This window comes from Filicampus tigris, chromosome 13 (assembly GCF_054856515.1).
Source record: "Filicampus tigris isolate MCC_2025a chromosome 13, RoL_Ftig_1.0, whole genome shotgun sequence".
In the NCBI taxonomy this organism is placed as follows: domain Eukaryota; kingdom Metazoa; phylum Chordata; class Actinopteri; order Syngnathiformes; family Syngnathidae; genus Filicampus; species Filicampus tigris.
The window spans coordinates 14879616-14900318 of NC_141229.1; the positions used below are offsets into that span (position 1 = coordinate 14879616).

Genomic DNA, 20703 nt, shown 5'->3' on the forward strand with positions numbered 1-20703 from the left:
AATTAGGTGCCCTGAGCTTGACGCCCACACGCCGTCGAGCCCTCCCTCCTGCCTGCAAATAGGCTCCCAGGCGCCTGGGCTCTCATACACACAAACACACACAGACATTTGTATCAGCAAGCACATTGAAGAGAAGTAAGGGTATATGTCCTCACAACAGAATGACCCAGAATGGCACTCAGCACAGCACAATGCCCAAGAATCTGAACATAGATCAGCACCAAAATGAAAAAGTTCATGGATCGCCACCTCCTGCAAGTAATATAAATGATGTCATTTTCTTTCACGCAAATAATTAAAACAATTAAGAAACATATTGCAAAATGACCAGCACTCCTGTTGTATATTTTAACAAAATAAATGAAATATAGGATCCACACCTAAATGTACCAAAAAGTAATTGGTTCGTATTTGGCCCATTTCTCACACTTCCACAAACAGTATGAAATAAAATAAAATAAAATAAAATAAAATAAAATAAAATAAAATAAAATAAAATAAAATAAAATAAAAGATTAAGTAGTGATTCTGCAATCATGCTAACTAACCACCAAACAAGCAAGCAAACAAACAAGAAAAAAAATCATTTAGTTGTCGAATGAGTCCACAGAAACTGGTTAAATATCTTTTTGCTAATCCCGCCACACTGATCTGGGTTGTCACACACAGATGGACGATCGGGGATGGAAGACAGTCTCCAAGTGCCGATCCACAATGGCCATCTTTACATCATCTGCAAGTGGAGTTCCTTTTAAATGTACAATGCATGTGCCGATCTCCTACGCTGAATTTAAAAGGACATAGGGGAGCCGCTTCCATTGGCAGGGAAAGAAGCCGGCTGTGTTCTCTCCTACAATGGCACAAACAACCCTTTCTAGCTGCACCCTTTAACGAAAATACGGATGAAAACTCCACCCATACAAACAGTTAGACTGCACTTTGTGCTAACTAGCACGAGGCACAAAAATAGGCCCCTTGGTCCCAAAAGCGCTCACGGTTTTATCTTAAGAACACAGTCTTATGCAAGCCCCTAACATCGCTAACATCTCGTACACAATATGTTGCAAAACCAAACACTGGAAACTTGTTTTCTTGATCATTTCTAAGTTGTCAGAATGTATATTTGAAAATGCCAAACATGGCCAAACTCTGAACCAAATATGAATAAAATCAAGTAATAAGTGACCCCAAATTAATAATAAAGAAATGTCCAAAGCACAGATAGCACAGCAGAGCCTGTCTCCACATCTTCCCTGGCCCACAAGAGCAGAACACATTGGTGTGCTGGCTTTTGACCATGGCAATTTTAATCAGTCTTTTTCACACTTCATTGGGGATTCATCACCCCCTCCTCCCTTCAAACATTGTTTGGGAGAGTTATCAGCAGCAGGCAGCATATCCGGTAATTATACATGCAAGGTAATGTAGGGAACCCAGCTGAATATTTCAGCCAAGTGCATGCGCTGCTGAAAATCACTGGAGGGTACAACTGCTTCACAATACTTGGACGGTGGCAGCCATAATTGAAGAATGACGTCTGAGAGCAACCAGGGAGCTAGATCTATTGGCTATGTGATGTGCAAGAGGTTAAAGCATAAAATTCAACACTACAATGAATCATTTTGGCTCAGGCATTTCTCTGAAGGTTGCTGTATAAAAAAAAATTAAAAAAAATGCACCATGTCAAAAGAGTGCGAGCGTATGAGGGCATAATGATTGGGTTGTTTTGCAGAAGCATGGTACAAACACTTCTGGAGACCAGATCGCTAAAAATGTGGTGGTTGAACACATTTTTTTTTATTGTGTGACTAAGAGGCCAGCTGTTAATAAAGGCCGAACACACATGCACGCAGACACGTCGACAAATGCACACAATCTAAAACCACCAGTCAGACAGGGTCCTCTGGGGAACAGAACAGCGGAGGCATAACAGTGACTCATTCAAACGGTCAGGGAACGCACACGCGCGCACACACATTCTACAATATCAGCCAGGCTGTCAGATAGAATCAGAACCCAGCCCATGGAGTACTGTTGACAGGTGAGGGCCGCCAGTCACGCACACACCAGCCGGCCATGTCCTCCAACCCAAAGCATGGCAGGGGGGGCACATGTGATAATGTACCCCATTGGATGACTGTGTATGCTTGTGTTTGACAAACATAACATATATGTGAGGCTACATGTTTGGTCAAAGTGCACATGTGCGCCCCTGTTTTATCTGCGTGTCTGTTGTTGGGTGTTGCATACTGCACACCAACAAACAATGGTGTTATACAAGAGATCATCAAACAAATGTCTCTCTCTCACATATGTGGGATGCGCACTACACTATACAGCATAGTCATATGCATATGAATGTTTAACGTGTTAATTGATCCCTTGCTAAGGGAAGAGTCCTTATAGGAAAGATGCCTAGTGTGAGCAGAGGCAATCAAGCTGACGCCAATGCATGCAAACAGAGCTGCGGTATATACAGTACAGAATAAGTGTGTGTAGGAGTGAAGCTTTGAGAGCTGATAGTCAAATGTGAAACTTGTCTTAGTGTAGCCCACAGGTATAAAGCTTTATAGGCGTCCAATTCACTAGACAGCACAGTATGGAGACGAAAGAAACAAAAGAACTCCGGATGCTCTGCATGTGGCAAAGAAAAAAAGCAAAGGTCAGAATGGGCTTTCTTCCCACTTTCTACCTGCACAACTGTCACTGTTCTATCGTAATTAGAATGGCATATGTTGAAAGTGTGTGACAAATTATTTTATTGTTATTAGATGAGCATGCAGGCACGTGCGGCGCATTCAAACACGCTAGCAGATGGGCAAGTAAGATCTCGCATGCATGCAGGCATCCACACAACAGCCACCCACACCCTTGCACACGCACGCACACACATAACACACTCGCTTGCCTCTAAGCAGTCTAGTCCAGCTACTACAAAGCCCACCAAGAGGTCTTTGCGGATCAAATAATCATGCCTTCCATCTGTTTCCATTTCTCTACATTAGCTTTGTTGAGGTGCCCTACAGACCACGTTAAGAAGCACCGCTGCCACGACTAAAATAATGATTGCGCTCTCAAGCCCCTGTTTCTCATTATCTCCATCTACAGCCAACGCAACAACGGGGAGTAGATACGGCACTTATAGTGTCTTTACCGTTATAGCGTCTTAATTGAGACTTTTAGAAAGAGGTTGCAATGTACTAACCTGGCAAGAGCCAGACTGACGCGTTAATCACTCAAAGGTGTTTTCCACAGTATCAATCTGGGATTGCTCCAATACGATCTGCTCGGGAAAGACGGGACATTCAGTACAATACTTTGCGCTGCTTGGGCGATGCGGCAACTTGTGCATGCCTACCAAACTTTTGTTTTGATCAATCCTGTCGTTGCCGGCATGCGGTGAGGAGGCACAGATGGCATCATGGCGTTGAGTGATGCTTGTCATTTATGCAATGTAAATATGTGATAAAGGGCGTCTTAAACAACACAGATGGATTCTCGGGGATTTGTGAGGTCACAAGTACCGCAAGAGTTCATCTTGCCGGCAAGGTTAACGACGTACATCTATTAACTATGTTGATGTTGTATAGAAAGTTGTGTTAAAAAAATATTCACCTGAATCTGGTGCTTGTGTCTTTGCTAGTGTATCTGCCTCAGTTCTTGTATTGTATTGTAATTTCTTACTTATCAGACACAGGTTCAGTTAACCACGGTATAATTTGGATTGGATATAATCTACTGCGGAGTGTGTAGGCGGGAGAGGAATGGCTCTGTCGGCTATCTGAACACTGAAACTTTATAACAGACACAATGTAAGCAGACAGTGGAACGCAATACAGTACTGTACTCCATATGTGGAATGCAATACAGTGTCTAAAATTCAGTTTTCTTTCTTAGTGGTAATGGCTTGCAAGCTTTGGCTGAGAATAACTTCCCCTTGTTGTGTTCATGCCATTCCACAAGTAGTGTTGTTCCGATGCCATTTTTTGGCCCCGACACCGATTCCAATACCCAGCTGTGCGGTATCGGCCGATGCCGATACCGTACCGATACCAGACTTTTGAAAAAAACAAAACAAAAAAACAAAAAAAACATATATATGCGCATTTTTTTCTTGTTATTCTAAAGAGCTGCATATTCACTTGGATGTAAAACCATTGCTATCATGGCTTGCTCAGACTTAAAAACCTTTGTGAAACAGGAAAAATTAAGAAATAATATACACGAGGTATCTTTGAGGGAGATTGTGTCGGATTCATTACAAAAGCTATAGGACATTATTATAAAGGTTTGTTTTGAGTACTGTGTTAGTGACCCATCGCAACAGCTTCCGCTCTCAAAACCAAAAACAAGCAGTAGAAAAACCCAACAAGTTCAACTCCAAAATCCAAAATTGAGCAGGGTTTGTTGTTGCGGTCCATTCCCCTTGTTCATGCTCGCTACCGCTGCCGCCACCGCAAACTCTTGGTGCTTGTTCACATGTTTCGTTCTCAAATGTTGCATCAGGTTTAACGTATTGAACCTGGCCACTTTGGTTCCGCCTCTTGCAACTTTCGCACCGCTAATTTTGCACTTAGCTGTTGTAATCGCTGGAGTTTCTATGTTGAAGTACAGTAATTCCATATCGCCGCCGGCATTATTTCTCCTGTACCTCACTGTTTTTTTTTTCTCTCAACATGAAAAAGCAGCCCCGCCATTGGTTAAGAGCGTCCGCTCTGGGCCAATAGCAACGGCTAATACTGAACAGTCACCACACACCAGTGTCGTGAATGAGCAAGATACAAGGCGCTGCATTCAATGTAAATTGAGCAGGGTTTGTTGTTGCGGTCAATTGCCCTTGTTAATGCTCGCTGCCACCACCGCCGCAAACTCTTGGTGCTCGTTCACATGTTTCGTTCTCAAATGTTGCATCAGGTTTAACGTATTGAACCTGGCCACTTTGGTTCCGCCTCTTGCAACATTCGCTCTAGCTGGAGTTTCTATGTAGTTACATATCGCCGACATTATATCTCCTGTAGCCCACTGCCCCCCCCTCCCCCACACACACAACAAAAAGCAGCAGGGAGCAAGATACAAAGCGCTGTATTCAAAGTTCTTTACTAGAACAGCATCGGCACGTTATTTGTACGTACTCGCAGATACCGATACCAGTGTTTTATTGTGGTATCGGGATACCCCCTGATACCAGTATCGGTATCGGAACAACACTATCCGCAGCCAAAAAGCTGTGGGCCAATGTCAGACACATCCTACAGAGATGAACGGTCCTGCCTCTTGTTTCAGTAATTAGTTGCTACTCTGAAATTTGGGTTGCATCTAATTCTCCCCTTCCAATCAAAGTCTGCAAATGCTTGACTATTGGACATCTCGACAGATTATTTATCCGGTGGTTTGGGTTGTTAAAAGTGATTATTACACCAATTTGCTCTGAAAAGGATCGTACTTGACAATCATAAATGTTAAACCGGTTCAATATTTATGATTGCAAATTATATGTGGTCAACACTGAGGTTTGCCAAGCCACAGACTCCTTGGTTGGGATATAAAATTGAACGATAGCCAATAAGGAAGAGACTTGAAGCTTGTTCTGTTGACGCACTACACAAATGGAGGTGCAACTGGTTGTGTTGACTGTTTGTACAACATGTCTCCCAAGTCATTCACCACTATGACAATGACAACAAGAAGAGTTTGACCGATGCAGCTACCAGATAGTGGTGTGAAAAGTAGGGGAGAGTGAGCCCAGTCATCAACTTCATGGGAGGGCATCTATAGCAACCCACAGATTTGGAGTGACATGCAGGGCAAACATAGTACATAGTACCCGAATAATATTACAATTTTGAGTGGGTTGATTTTTATGAAGAAATGCTCAAAATAAATTCTTGTACTATAATGTTGGTGTGCTCCTCAACGCTTTTGTGCCATACTTGAATGGGATTTTTTTTTTTATTATTATTATTTTTTTTTTTACACATGAGAGGCCTTGCACTGGAAAAGTAAAATCACAGTGTGTGGTTATTTTTTTTTTACTGTTCAAACCCTTTGTTGTTGAAGGCTGGATCTTTTACGCATGTTGAGAAATGTATTATGTCAAACGAAACACATTAAAATACCATGATATTCATTGGTTCAATGAAAAACAGACATATACACGTAATTTCCCTGCTAGACTCATGTACATGTAAACTTAGCATCCCCTTTACCTTGCAATGCTAGGTGGAAAAATGTTAGCATACCAATCACACATAATTATATACAGACGTTTTAAGGTTTTAATGACCCATAAAAGGGATTAAACACAATTATAACATAAAGTAACAGTTGTAAAGTCATGTCATGTCATGTCATTTTCCAAACCGCTTATCCTATACAGGGTCGCGGGGAGTTGCTGGAGCCTATCCCAGCTGTCAACGGGCGAAGGCAGACTACACCCCGGACTGGTCGCCAGCCAGTCGCAGGGCACACATAGACACTGTCACTGAGCGGGAATCGATCCCACGCTGCCCGCACACAACTCGGGCGTGTGTACCACTACACTATCAGCGGACTCAGTTGTAAAGTTTCAATTATATTTGTATTATTTCCCAAAACAACTGGCGCAAGAATAATGTTGGGAATAGCCTAATTCTGGAATATGGGAGGCCACAAAGGATAACGGAAATGCATCCTGTGAAAAACCAGGAAAAGTCTTGAATTGGGACAGCGTTTTTGTGGTATGACATCATTGGCCTTCAAATGTATGGGTGCAGTAACTGAAATGGGACACAGCTACAGTACTGACACCTGCTATTTTGTTACCCCTTAAAATACGGCCGATAATTCGTTATTGTATCGAAATGACGTAAAATGTAGTGCTCGGTGTAAAGGGGGATTTAGTATTCCAACCAATGCCGCACACATTGTAAGAGAGGTAATATGGAGATGATATGTAATGTGCAAAGAAAATGAATTCATTAAATCCATAATATCACCAACTTGCTCTCACTGTGAGGGGGGAGATGATATTAAGCCTGTGAGAGGATGTGCCATCTTGCCACTGAACTAAGGAAGAGGTTGGGGTATGTGTGGAGGGGGGAGGGAGGAAGAGGACGGGGAGGGTGTTTAGTTCCTGTTATGCAAGATGGAAATGAGCAAAGACACGCTTTGCTGTAGCCGTTCTATTTTGGAACAGCTCATATCAGAAAATGCTGGGACGAGCAGGAAAATTAGGTCACTTACATGAGCGGGGCAGTACCTTGGTCGGGGAAGCAGCGAGGGCTGAGACTAAAGAGCTAAAATGTGTAGCGCTTTTAATTCAGGGCTGGGGTACATAGGTTCTAACGGCGTGAACACGATGCAAGAGCTCAGCGCAAGGAAAAAAAAAAGCAAAGCCGTGTGCTAAACGAGACCCTGGCAATGACCTGAATACATTTCAGCAATGAAAAGTGGGCGAGAATCCTCTTCTGAATGTGCTGCTTCAATTCCTTCTGTGTTTTGCAGCAGAGCACCACACACTTTGACTTTCTTGTCTGTTCGTCTGATTCATTATGCATGGGAAAGCCGGGCGCAATTGACAAGGATTGGAGAGGATATGAGAAGCCATAGCACCCGTCTTGATATCAGTAAATACGTGATCCGGCCCACTCATTAACTGGTGAACTGAGATGAGAAATGAAGGGAAAAGTTGCACCGCCACCCACCACTCACACTCATTTGAACTAATCATCCAGCAGGACAGGGGAAATCCTGCTTTGGAAACCAATATAACAATAGAGATGCATGGCAGCAGCAGCAAAGCAAAGTGGCTCAGGGGGTAGGGCGCTGGAGAGAAAAAGAGAGATGCACAGGATTCTGGGAGACAGTCAGGCTGAGATAAAGGAGCTTGACAGAGGGAGCAAAGGGAGGACAAGCAAGGAAAGGCTACATGAGGATAATTGTGTGCGTGCCTGTGCGCAAGTTGTCTTGGAGGGACTTTAGCATGAAGGCTCAAAGTTGCCTTGTCAGTGGTTTTGTCTGAGGAGGTCTCCAGGTGGCAGGTGGCTGCGCTCTAGTTCGAGTCCTCGCTCACTCACTTTACTCACACAAGATATGTGCTAAATGCACTTGCCACAACATTATGTGCAGTTGAACAATCTACTGAGATGAAAAAATGTTGCCTTCAGGACTATAATGCTTAATTTTGATTGGAACAAAACTGCAATGCACTATATGGAAGAGTTTCTCATGTTTTCATTTCATTTAGCTACCCCATAGAGGCAAACTATTGGAAATACCTCAAAATGTGATGTAAAACATTTGCCACTACAAACTATGACAACTACAATAGTAAAAATGCATCGGGCACTTCGATTGTAATAACTAAAGTACAAAAATATGAAATTACTCAGAGCCGTCACCAGATTGTGGTGGAGGGGTTTGTGTGTCCTAATGATGCTAGGAGCTAAGTTCAAAGGGGTTTTATACACCTGCAAGAGTCAACCAGGGCAAACAGGTCCTAGGTGATACATCAGACTCAAGAACCCCCTAATTGGACCTCAAATTCCATCATCTGTGCATGGGTTAGCCAGGCCTGGAAGTGGAGCTCAATGTATAGCGCCTGGTCACCGGTGCCTACATCCATGGGGCCCTGCTGAGTAAAAGTCCCAAAAGTTAATGTAATGGTGTTGAAGGTGTTCCATCAGCAGGGGATCATACACAGCCTCCCTGGTAAGGTTCGTTCAGCAGTTCTCGAGAGGAGGGTCTGTTGGTAAGTCAAATCTCAGATTCAGGGTCCTGGAGGTTGCACATGAGTTCGGCCAACCAGTCTACGTGTGTTTTGTGAACTTGGAGAAGGCGTTTGACTGTGTCCCTTGCAGAGTTATTTTGGTTGGATGCTTCAGGGGTGTGGCGTATTGGACCCGTTGAAAGATCGGTGTCGGATGTTGGTTTGCATTGTAAGCAGAGAGTTGGATTTTTTTCCAGTAGGGTTTGGACTCTGCCGAGGCTTCGCTTTCTCATAGGCACAGCCAATGTGTTGATGGGGTCCGGTGTGGTGGGCTCAGTATTACATCTCTGCTTTTTGCAGACGTGATTTATCCAATTGTGATCTTCAACACTCGCCAGAGCAGTTCATAGCCAAGTGTGGAGCGGTCCGGATGAGAATCAGCACCTCCAAATCTGAGACCATGATCCTCAGTCGGAAAAGAGTGAGATCATGCCCCAAGTGGAGGAGGAGTTCAAGGGGACGGTCAGTGAGAGAAGAATGAAGATCGACAGGCGGATTGGTGCAGCATCTGCAGTAATGACGCAGACATATATAAGAATATGTTTCGCCATACTATCATTAGTGCAATAGTGCATCTACTGTTGCATTATGTATCCTTTAAATCCAATGCCACTGTGTCTGGTGTTACTCTAAAAGTACCAAACACACATGAATGACTTGTGCACACAACTGAAAGAGACACTATTGCGACTAAAACATATTTCAAAAGACTAGTAAGAGGGAACCAAATCAAATAGAGAGTATGCTCAGATTGTTGTCAGACACAATCCATTGCGTGCCTGACTGGAGCTTGTCAAAGCAAGACTTAAGCTCTAATATGTTCCAAACTCAATTCAGATCAATTTTCCTCAAACAGAACCGCACAGTACTGTATATTCCTGACAAAATACAGATCTAGAATAGCTTCGGCCGGCCAAAGTGTAGTGTGTCTGTCGATATTTACATGTCTGTCGTATCCCTAACTAGGTGCCAACCGAGGCAAGTGTTCACCTCGACATGCATGCTTGTGTACATATGTGCCGGCCCATTTGCACATTGGACTCCATGCTTGCGCATGTGTGTGTTGCGGGAGCCGTCAGTCCTAAAGAGGGACTGTGCTGCTGTCATGCAATGACACCTCTCATTTGCTGCTGTCCTGTGAAGCGGAGCTGAAGGCAGAGGTCAGGCCACCCTCACAGAGACGCTGCGGCTCAGAGCACATCATGTCTGCCTGGCTGCCTCCTCCCAGTGCTGTCATATAGGCCTCACACACAGACACAAATAAGACACACACCCTTACGGGCTCTTGCTTGACCAAAGCGCCTACACCCACTGCTTTTATTTCAATGTTCATTTATTCACAAACGTTTTAGGTTTGTACAGAAAATGTCACAGCAGCCAAGACAGGAGACCGAGAGGATAATACGTTCATTCAAATCGTCTGTTTCATTGTCCGTGGCAATAACAATGTGATCATAAGAATCATTTATTCCATTGTCTATAACAATAACCACTCTGAGTGGTGACTGAAACAAATACGGCACACTCCAGTGTCCCTTTTAGTCAATACACATTCTGGAGTCTATTCTTTCGCATGCATTTCTCTCCCTTCTTCAAAAGGATTTGGCTCAAATTTATATGCAAACATGAGCTCAAGAGAATTTTCCGTTAAAGCATACAATGAAACAATTTTGAGGTCGTGAAACCATAGTAGAAAAGAGAAAAAGTCAGTCATTACAATTGTCAGTATTTTCCTCCCCTTTACGGTGTCCCGATCATCACTTATCTGTCGTCTCGTCTGACTCACCTCCAGTATAAACCCCTTTCCCCTGACTGCTCCCGAGGAGTGTCCATTCGTCTTGACCGCTGTCGCATGCCATCGTCAATTACCCATCAAACATTGTAATATTCACCCAATATTGCCGACATGACGGCGAGAGCAATCAAAAGTGACAAATCAGATTTATGGAGCAAGCATAAATAAGGAGATTGTGACCTCTCCAATTGCCATGTTGAATAATGGATGTCTGTTTAGTAATCATTTGCCAATATCACAGCAGTTGACTGGCCAAGCAGAGATCCAACCAGTTTTGGGTGAATAGTACGATGCCGTTCATATTTTGTTCGTCCTGTGTTTCTTATACATTCAGGTTGGGTTTGCTAGGATCTCATCTGTTACCCTCTTGAATTGTATGAATTGAAAGGAGAACGACAGAAAACAGTGCTACAGAAATTGAACTGCCGGATTGAGCGTCTTCCTTTTCTATCACGGCTTGAATCAGCAAGCTTCTGTTCGTTCTAAAATAAAAAGTAAATGTAATGGCCTGAAAACAACTCACGCAGTCTCGAGGTCAGCGCTTTGATGATATCATAGCGACACTCAAAACAGCGACTCCGGTGCTCTTTACAGCAATCTTCAAGCCGCGGTTGTGTTTCCGATGGGAAAAAGGCTAAACCAGGTTATGAAAATCCTTATTTACAGCTGCCTGGCTGTGTGAAGTAGGTCACAGCAGCTTCTGAAATGGAATGAATCCCCTCATACGCTCCTTAATAGTTTTCTTTTCAGCTGCCTTACATTGGCACCGGGGGGCAAAGATACAAAAACTGTGTTTCCACTCGTATTTGGCAAGGACGCCTTAAATAGTACACATGTCAAGTTTGCACCAAACAACTCGACGCATCCAACATTAGCATGTAATTATCAGCAGCAGACAGAGCGCTTTGCCACTGGGGATGAATCATCTGAATTCAAATGCATCTAGAGAGATTTATTTGATCTTTTTTTTATTTCACTTGCAATGGGCATGTTGGCCTAACCCCAGAATGCAAATGGTACAGTCCAGTTGACAACACCTTGCATTCATCGAATTAAATAGACGGTGATAGGATGCTCAAAACCACGGTGCTCCACAAATTGTTTGCTGCTGTTAGAGGCGGTTATTTGTTTTTTTTGGGGGGTGTTTGGTTCACAATGGAAGCCCCACTTCCACGCCCCCATCACTAAATATCGGAAAAGTTTGGCTTCCTATCATCATTGTACCGCATGTTTTGATTAGTGTTATTAAGTTAGGTTTGTTTATATGGACTTTTGCATTGTCATGACAAGCTGCTATGTTGCCCTGGCCGTTCATTGCCATCTACTGAGTGTATGTTGCTAATCCAAACAATATATGGTTAGACAACAAAAAACAGATACAAAACATAATATATTTTTCTCCACTTTTGTTGATCCAACATTTTTTTCAGGTTGCACTATGTGTAGCGTACAGCTGCTCTATATAATAATTTCCCACGCTCATATTAAAAAAAAAAAAAAAAAGAAGTAAAAAGTAAAATGCATTTGAGCAAAAGCAATTGCCATTATCAAAATATTACAATCAGTATGATGTAGTGCAGTTTTACACCACAAGAGCATACAAATTAATTATCTTTGACAATGTCATTAAAGATTGAAGATTATTGCCTTGAAACGTTTTTTTTATTTATTTATTTTTTTTTTGCATTAGATCTTGCAGTTGTCCCTGATGTTGTGGTCAGTGAGCGTACAGTATATTGCACAGTGGCTGCGAGTGGCGTGTAGGAGAGCCTTGTCCCTGAGGTTGATGGATGCTGGTGGGAGGCTGTTATGCCACAAGGTGAAAGTGTCCATTTATCAGCCCCACTTCCACCACTGTGGCTTTCCCATTACCAGCGCACTTCATGCAGCCTGATTGGTTTTTAATTGGCCTGCCCGCCAGGAGATAGATCATGTTTTCCCCGAGGAGAGTCACGGAGGTGTGTGCGCGTGGTGGACTCCCATGCTATCTCAGGAGGGATACCCACATCAAGATTCCAGCCTGGCTGCCAATGTTAGATGCAAATAACAGGCAGATGCAGAGATAATCCCCAGATTAAACCTTTATTTTAATTTTTACCTCATACTGGATGTAATTTCATCGCTACAACCTAAAATTGCTCCAGGGCAGCACATAGTGTTCCTCCTCAAAAAGGCCAAACAAACAACGCTAGTTTGGAATATCACCAAACTGTACAATTTGTAGACGGCAGCATGTCGGACTTTTGTCATTCAGATGAATGTAAATCCAGTCACATCTCATTGAACAGATATAAAAATAAAATATAAAAATAGTTTGGTTTTGTGAAGGAGAACATTTCAGCTAAGTGAAATTTTTAAAAACAAGGGCAAAGCGGTCTGTTTGTAGTTCTTTGATGCTTAAATGTAATTCTTATCGTTATTTAATGTTGGTTCTTAGGAAGGCGAGCAGTAAATAGAGTTCACTGATGAAGGTGGCTTAATTAATGGCTGCTATATATCAAAGGTTGCAGGGAGATTTCGGTGAAGGACACGAGAGCAGCCACATCTCACACTGAGCAGACATCAGTATTGACATTGTGTCTGCTCAGATGGATCAATCCCAGCTCTGCCCTTGCCGAACCACGTCATTGAGAAGACTGGAAGAGCAAGTTGATTCCCCAGGTATCTTCTCAAAGTTTCACAAGGATTCATGTTCATGTAGCATGCAGATTTGACGCCCTGCAAATACGCAGACATGCACTCATTGGCCACAACCTCATAAAGGTTATTTTTACCTAAATTATGTCTTACGAAAGGTAATAATAATACAAACACAACTGCAAAAAACAACATACTTAACATTTATTTTTTTGTAAATGGATCATTTTTGGTGCACGTCTTTTATGGAACCTCGTTAGACTGTGCATGAGTTAGTTCAATCGACTTAGAAATAGACCCACAATGAACACCAATTTTCTGCTGAATTAACAAGAATATGCTGCTAATTAAGTTCAACATTTCAGTAAGTTTTATATGCTGTTGTGACTTATTGTACGTTAACCTGTCTACAAGGGGTAAAATGTCTACAGTTGCAGTGGATTTACAGACAGGCCACCCTTCTGAAGCATGGTGGCACTGTTAAGTTGTACATGGAGAAATTAAACTGCTGTTTTGTTCAATCACTCACTTTCACAATGGTGTCACGTCATCCTTGCCCTGCGGTAAACATGACTGAGAAGTCATTGTTTATCATACCATTCACAGCCAGATTTTCATTAAATAAAATGCACACGTGCCAACCTTGCCCAACACAGTCACAGGACAAGCAAGACCAAATCTAAGTGAAGAGCAAAGTTTAGCTCAATTTGATTTAGCCTTTGAAGTTAGCTTGCTTCTGTCACTTCTTTTCTTGTCGCGTTCACTGGTTCGCTAGTTAACAGCCAATCAGAATGATCAATATGCCATTTTGCATATTGAATTTGGCGGAAACTGCCTGGCAACTGATATCGCATTCATTCATGTCATACCTAAGAAGCACAATGACTGGGAAAAGATACAACAATCTCTTCAGTCTTCACATACACATACCCAGAACTGAGAAACATTAACTAATAGCAATTGATAAAGAATATATAAACTCAAATGATAAAGTAAAGCATTATTTGGGGGAATGTAACTTGTTTATTTCATGAAAGCCTGATTGTAGATGGTATGATAATATTCTTCTGACACTGTAATTTGGCAATTTAACTGCATTGTATTGCTTTTCCTAGTGCAGCTCTACAATGCCTATACTACAGCTACCTGTATGTATTTCTACTTTACAATTTGTACTTTGTGAATGGTTGCGTACAAAGAATATTACTGTCAGTTTAACACTGTTTCAGTGTTTGTGTCCTAAAATTTACAGCGTTTCATTGTACATTTCACAACCATTTTTTTAACAGTGAAAAATAATGGATGCTTTGTATTGAAGATGTACTTTTTGATCAGTCCAACTAACTGCAAATGTATACATTTACAGATATGTGCAAGTATAGCAATAACTCCTCTGATACATTCCTCTTCCATCAACGTGACTTACGAATACAGCAACAAATATGCAATGCTTTTTTAACTATCAATTAGAAATAGAACATACGGTCAAAAACATTGGTCACAATTTCTGCATACGTCTCTATCTATACTTTTAGTGACTGGGGAAGACAACAATGGAGAAACGTGAAACAAATGTCAACCACATAGAAATTGTTGAATGTAAAGATTATATTTAAAATAGATCTGAGACAATGCATTGTTTGCAACACAGAGGCGAACGCTACAATATGCAAACTACATTTGCAGGCTGCCAATACTCTTGAATACTACAAAAACATTAATAACAACAAACTAAATAAAGTTCAGTTGACATGTTGAACACTGAAGAGTTTCCAAAATAGTCCATTTTCAATGGCCGAAACTCTAAAGGTCAACTAAAGGTTGAATTTTTTATTTTTTTTTATAAATATCGTATACATGCGGACATCAATCAGAGGCTAATGAACGCATGTGACATCTACACCAACAATAACTCGCACCCGCTATTGTTTGCACGCAGGGGATCCCGGTGACAGGCTTTTTGCAATTCATTATAGTGGACTTTCTACCTCACAAGGCTGGAGTAAAGACTCACTCATTTAACTTGATTGTCTGTCTTCCTTCTGTCTTACCATCAAATTGAATTTCAATACGGATGTTTAATTAGAGTATCAAGGTCCAAAGTGGAACTGTATGGAAAGTGATATATATTGCAGCTCTGACCAGACCAGTTGTGCTAGTGAGTGGCCTGAGTGAGACTCATACACACACATGCACACGCACACACACAGAAGGCTGGGGGCGGTGGGGGGCTGGGGGTCCCCCTGTAATGTTGCTCTCAGTACAAGCAGGGTAGCGTGATTTCCCTCTCTAATGTAATCACAGTGGCCTGTCTTCCTGTCGGCCGCAAAGCACATCAGGCAGTGTGGTGGTGCTCCACAAGCACACATTCTCCACACGACAACACCGGTCTCCTCTTAACAAGCAAGACATTACCAGAGGAGGAAGACCCCTAAGAACATGGTCTCACTTTATGCCAAGTCAGCTGTCCCCGCATGGTGACTGTGCATGGAGCAAGGACAAAAAGACAGAATTTTACTTTTTCTTTTGAAAGAGCGTGACACGCATACTGTTTTGCATCCCGTTAATTAGTTGACATTTGAATGAATCAACATTCATATTGTGGTAATACTGCTAGACTTATGTACAATTTGTATATACGATTCATCACATTTTATGAACGCAATTACACCTCTCCATTAGGTTGCATTCGAACAGTTTGCGGGCGAGGGTGAGAAAACATAAACAGCTCACTTTGTTTATCTTTACAGAAGAAAACATGTTGCTGCACATTTGACTTTTTGCTGTGAATACACAAGATTATGACACGCACATAAACACCAAAGTCCCACTACAAAATCTGTATTGTCTTGTGTAGAAAAGCTCTGTATGCATTCTCCTGTTTTTATGGAGTTTGCCTATACGTCTTGAGTTTCCTTTGCTGGCAATCCAGCCGAACATCTAACAATGTCGTTGCGCCCACTCAGAATTCAGTTGACAATAAAATAACCCTTTGAACACATTCTATCAAAGCATGGAAACAAAACTAATCCTGCAGAATGTAATTTGTAAATAACGCCGAGCATTTGCGTGGAGTTGGTCACTCACCCGCTGTAGATAGACAAAACTTTGAAAACAAACTTTTAAATGTGTATTGTCTTTATACGTTTACATCTTTGTGATTCAGATCATTTTCAAGTCAACAAGCTAGTGAGGGAACACATGAACTGATTATCATAAGAACCATCCAACAGTGCAATTAATAGTACACCAACACACCAACATATGTTGCTCTCTCTCAGAAATGACAACATTACTTGACATTTTCCAACTATTGCTTATTCTGACGAGAAGACAGCACGAGCATGTGCATGTTACCTACCAGCCGCAGTCTTCCCTTTAAACTTTTCTCCAAAATGTGCTTCCTCTTCTTTCTGACAGCCTTCCCTTTACTTCTCCCCCAATTCATTGAACGCGCTCAGTGCAAACTTCTGCTCCCGCATCGCACGCAAACTCATCTTTTTTACGACTTCGGAGATGACTGGGAACGCGAGGAGGCAGAGTGGAGGGAGACAGGATGACAGAGGGGTGGACGAGTGGAGATAATGGTTGGAAGGCGGGCGACCAATGGGCCCGGCGCCTAATGGAAAAAGGGAATCAGGACACACCAATGAGGCACAGCCTGGAGAGAGGGAGAGCGAGAGAGTGAGCGAGTCGAGGAAGGCGGGCAAGGGAAGCGGGGATGGAGAGAGCACAGTTGGGAGGAGACGGTGTCAAGCAGACTGAGAAAGAGGCTGAGGAAGAGAGAGATGAGAGTTTCACATAGCCAGTGTGCACAGGCGGTGGAGGGAAGCGAGCGTGAAGAAAGGCAGGAAAGGAAGGAAGGAAGGAAGGAAGGAGCAGACTTACCCGGCTCCTGTTAGCTGCATCCTTTCATACACTGCCTCGTAGACTCCACAAACACAAACACCCTCCCCAACGATAGAGGCACACGCCACGCTGCTGCCGAGACTAACCAATAGCTGAAACAACAAAGGGAAGGATTGCCAAAGCCGACTGGTATACCCTAAAGCAATTCTGCCTGTGTACGTGTGTGCCGGTGTGTGTGTGTGTGTGTGTGTGTGTGTGTCTATGCATGTGTGTCAGGGAGAGAGAGAGAGAGAGAGAGAGTCGGGGTGTGTGTGAGCATGTGTTATCTCTGAGGAGGAGGAGGGATGTGAGTTGAAACCCCAAATGCTCCCTCTCTGCTTTGCTTCCCTCTCCCTCCTTGTTGAGTGGATGTGGCTCTCTCTGTACACTGTGCAATGTATGTCCTCCAACACTCAGTATGTTCTCCCTCCCTCCTTCCTTCCATCCCTTCATTCGCTCTCCCTTGCTCCTCTGCCTGCTAATGTGCCCTCCCTTCCCCTTCTCCCTCTTCTACATATATTTAGGGCTGCAGACTGTCTGCTCCCAGAGTCTGCTCTTCCCACGGGCCCGGGGAAGCGATGGAGGGAGGGCGAGAGCGGCAGACAAGAGATGATGGGGGGGCGGGCTCATGCGAAAATATGTGCAGTGGATTTGATCCACTGGTGTGTCCTTAAAGGGGCTCTCATACACTAGTGTAGTATTCTTTTTCTGGCATGGCTACATTTAAAATGGATGCTTGCTTGCTTATAAGTAAAGCTTCTTCCTCATTCTTGGTAGCTTGAATAAAGAGCACGCAAGGTGAAACAGTACAAGTATAATCATTTCCTGGGAAAATACACCACTGCGGTTGTGGAAAACGTCCAAGTTCAAATTTCCGTCACACATCACTGCATCGGCACGTGTTTTGCTTTTGGTCGCATTTTAGTGAGACTTATTTCAAAACCTGCGATCGTTCACAACGAGGGGGGTTAAGAGAAGAAGAACTTTGGCAGATTAGAAGAAAGGTATTTGATAAGCAGCATTTTGCCATACCATGTCATGTCATTTATTATTAGAGTATTTTATTCTTTTGTTTTTTAATGAAAACAGCGCAGCCAAGTGATTAGCATGTTTGCCTCACTTCGCGAGGTCCTGGGTTTGTGTGACAGACATTTGGGGAAAAGTGATGTTAAAAGTGTGTGTTTTATGATAACTGTGTGCACAATTAAAAAAGTTTTTAAGAGGCTGACAGTTTAACCTTGAGACATGTTATTTATTTATTTATTTTTTTTAATCCCTTCATACCACTTATCCTCACTAGGGGTTCTGGTGATCTGGAACCTATCCTGCTGACAAATCACAATAAATATATATTCCATGAGCAATTGTGATGGTTCATAACATTATGATTTCTTTATTTGGCCACACGTGCAGACATGGATAATTTAATCTGTGAGTTACCATCATAATTAGATTACAAATTTGGTTCATTTCTAAGTGGACAAGAGGTGCTAATTCATTCATTTGCCTGCACTGCAGGGGGAGTCTCTGCAGCAGCAGCTGCTTATTGGGGAAACGTACAGTATGTGGGCTTATGCTTTGTAAAATGTACACCAAAATAACAATTTCAAATAAATTCATGTTCATGTTGTAATGTTGGAGTCACATTCAATGACGCTCTGCTCCATAAATTTATACCCGGCACACTCGTTCAATCTTCCTCATGGTAGAAATCAAAAGAAATGGCATGCCACAATTTTTTTTTTTTTTTTTTAGGGGGGATGGGGTTGCTTTTTTGATCAGAACAAAAACAAACAGCTATTTGCAACAATGCTGCCAGGCTGTTGAGGAAGACATGATAACTACTCTGGTGGGTTGGGACACAGACACCCTCTGGGCATCCGATACTGTATTAGTAAATTCCACTTCTTATTTGGCTATGTTAATGCCAATTCAGCACAATTAATTCATTGTTAAACCAATACACAAAAGTGGTGCCATGGCCGCGAATTAAAAAATTCATTAATTATCCTATACTCTGTGGACTCTTCATTAGGTACACCTGCTCAGTACACAGTGTAATGAGTTCCATCTAATCAGTAATCATGTATCTAAATTGTGAATTGCATGTTGTGCGTCATAATGTCCTATGCAGTCCCAATCAAATTTATTTATAAAGTGCATTAAAAAAAAAAAAACACAGTTAAAGTTCTGTACGTCAATAAATGGGTTGAATACAGCCTAAATAACATAAACATAAGCGAGACATAAAACACTGCCACAACCACAAAATTAAACCACAAACTGCCAACTCTTGTACATGGTCTGAGAACGCCAAGGAGAACAAACGAGATTTAAACGCAAGCACGGTGTGGCTAGTCTATTATGTCAGCGAAAGCTCTGTCTCCCCTGAGTTTGCGCTTAGGATGACAAGAAGTGATCTGTCGGCAGACGTCAGACACAGTGTTGGTGGAAAAGGTCATAAAGGTAGGATGGGTCGGACAGCAAACAATAACATTTGAAACAAAATGTTACAATTCATTGGGAGCCATCAGAGAGATGCCAGTATAGATATTAAAGTGCTCTTGATTGTGTGCTTCAGGACCAATCACGGCTCAGCTTCAGAAACTAGGTCAGCCGTGATTGGTCGTTACCTGAGCCCTGAGTAGTTGTGATGTCATTTTCAGTCGACAGAAGTGACAAAACGGCCGCCCCCAGAGAGACTGAAAACGAGTGGATTAACTCTTATTCCACAAACGCAATATTTATCAGAATGCCTTGTTTCAACTAATGGGCTTGCATAGAAAAATATACTTGAAAAAATTATGTTTGGGTTGACTTCCCCTTTAGAATCACAGTTTGATGGTGTGATGCAGATGAATAACTTAATTTGAAATGATGAAAAACTATTTTAACTGTACTGTTGCTTAATAGAAATTGTACGCTAAAGTCTAGATTAAAAAGCATGCAACAGGATGGACTGTACCTGCTACAAAATCACAATAACTAGAGATCCGCAATATGTGGAATCAAAAGGTGAATGCAGGTGTCTGAGAAAAAGCTAACTGACAATTCCTGGCGCTGAACATCATTCTGGCATTACATTGAAAAAGACCTCCACCACCATATCTTGATGAGATAGCACTTTAAGGCTGCTCATTAACACTCTGTGGAAAGCTTTTGGTCAACAAATGAGTAACTTTTTACTCATTTTTGTTTTCGCGTTATTTTCATTTTTCAAGTCACTTAACCCATGATATACAGTATTTGAGTGTAAAATCTGTAAGTTCAATTTACTCAAATAAATTACTGAAATTAACATTCCTAGATAAATGTTCATTTATATTAAACTAGCCAAAACAAAGTTCAAATTCGAAAAGAAAGTAAAACTGCAAAGTTTGAGCTCTCATTGTACTTGAATGCAATAAATACAAACATTGCATGGCCAATTGTAATTTCAGGGGGAGTTTGTTTGATTTAAAAACAACAACAACACTTTGATCCTATTTATTATAACAATCATAATGACTTTATGGTATTATGTACATGATAAATATGATCTGTGAAAAAACATCAGCCTTCTCTTGAGGAAAAACAATCAGGGACAGAAGATGTACCTTACGAGTGGTCAATCGTTACCTTGCTATTGTAGCACCTC

The 20703-nt window shown here is 42.0% G+C and overlaps 1 protein-coding gene across 9 annotated transcripts in view; it reads right to left on the minus strand.

The window, feature by feature from the left end:
* myt1lb (myelin transcription factor 1-like, b) overlaps positions 1–17436 on the minus strand; it is a 131332-nt gene extending 113896 nt beyond the window's left edge. For 7 of the 9 annotated variants that reach the window (XM_086049252.1, XM_086049251.1, XM_086049255.1 and 4 more), the window contains exon 1: positions 16540–17033. Coding sequence is in view for 1 of the 9 variants with exons in the window: in XM_086049249.1 (XP_085905375.1) it covers positions 17067–17086 (20 nt within the window). In the remaining 8 variants the exon portion in view is untranslated. Of the gene's footprint in view, positions 1–16539; positions 17034–17066 lie in introns of those variants that run through there. The other 2 variants (XM_086049249.1, XM_086049247.1) reach the window with 1 other exon arrangement.
* Between the last annotated feature and the right edge of the window lie 3267 nt (positions 17437–20703).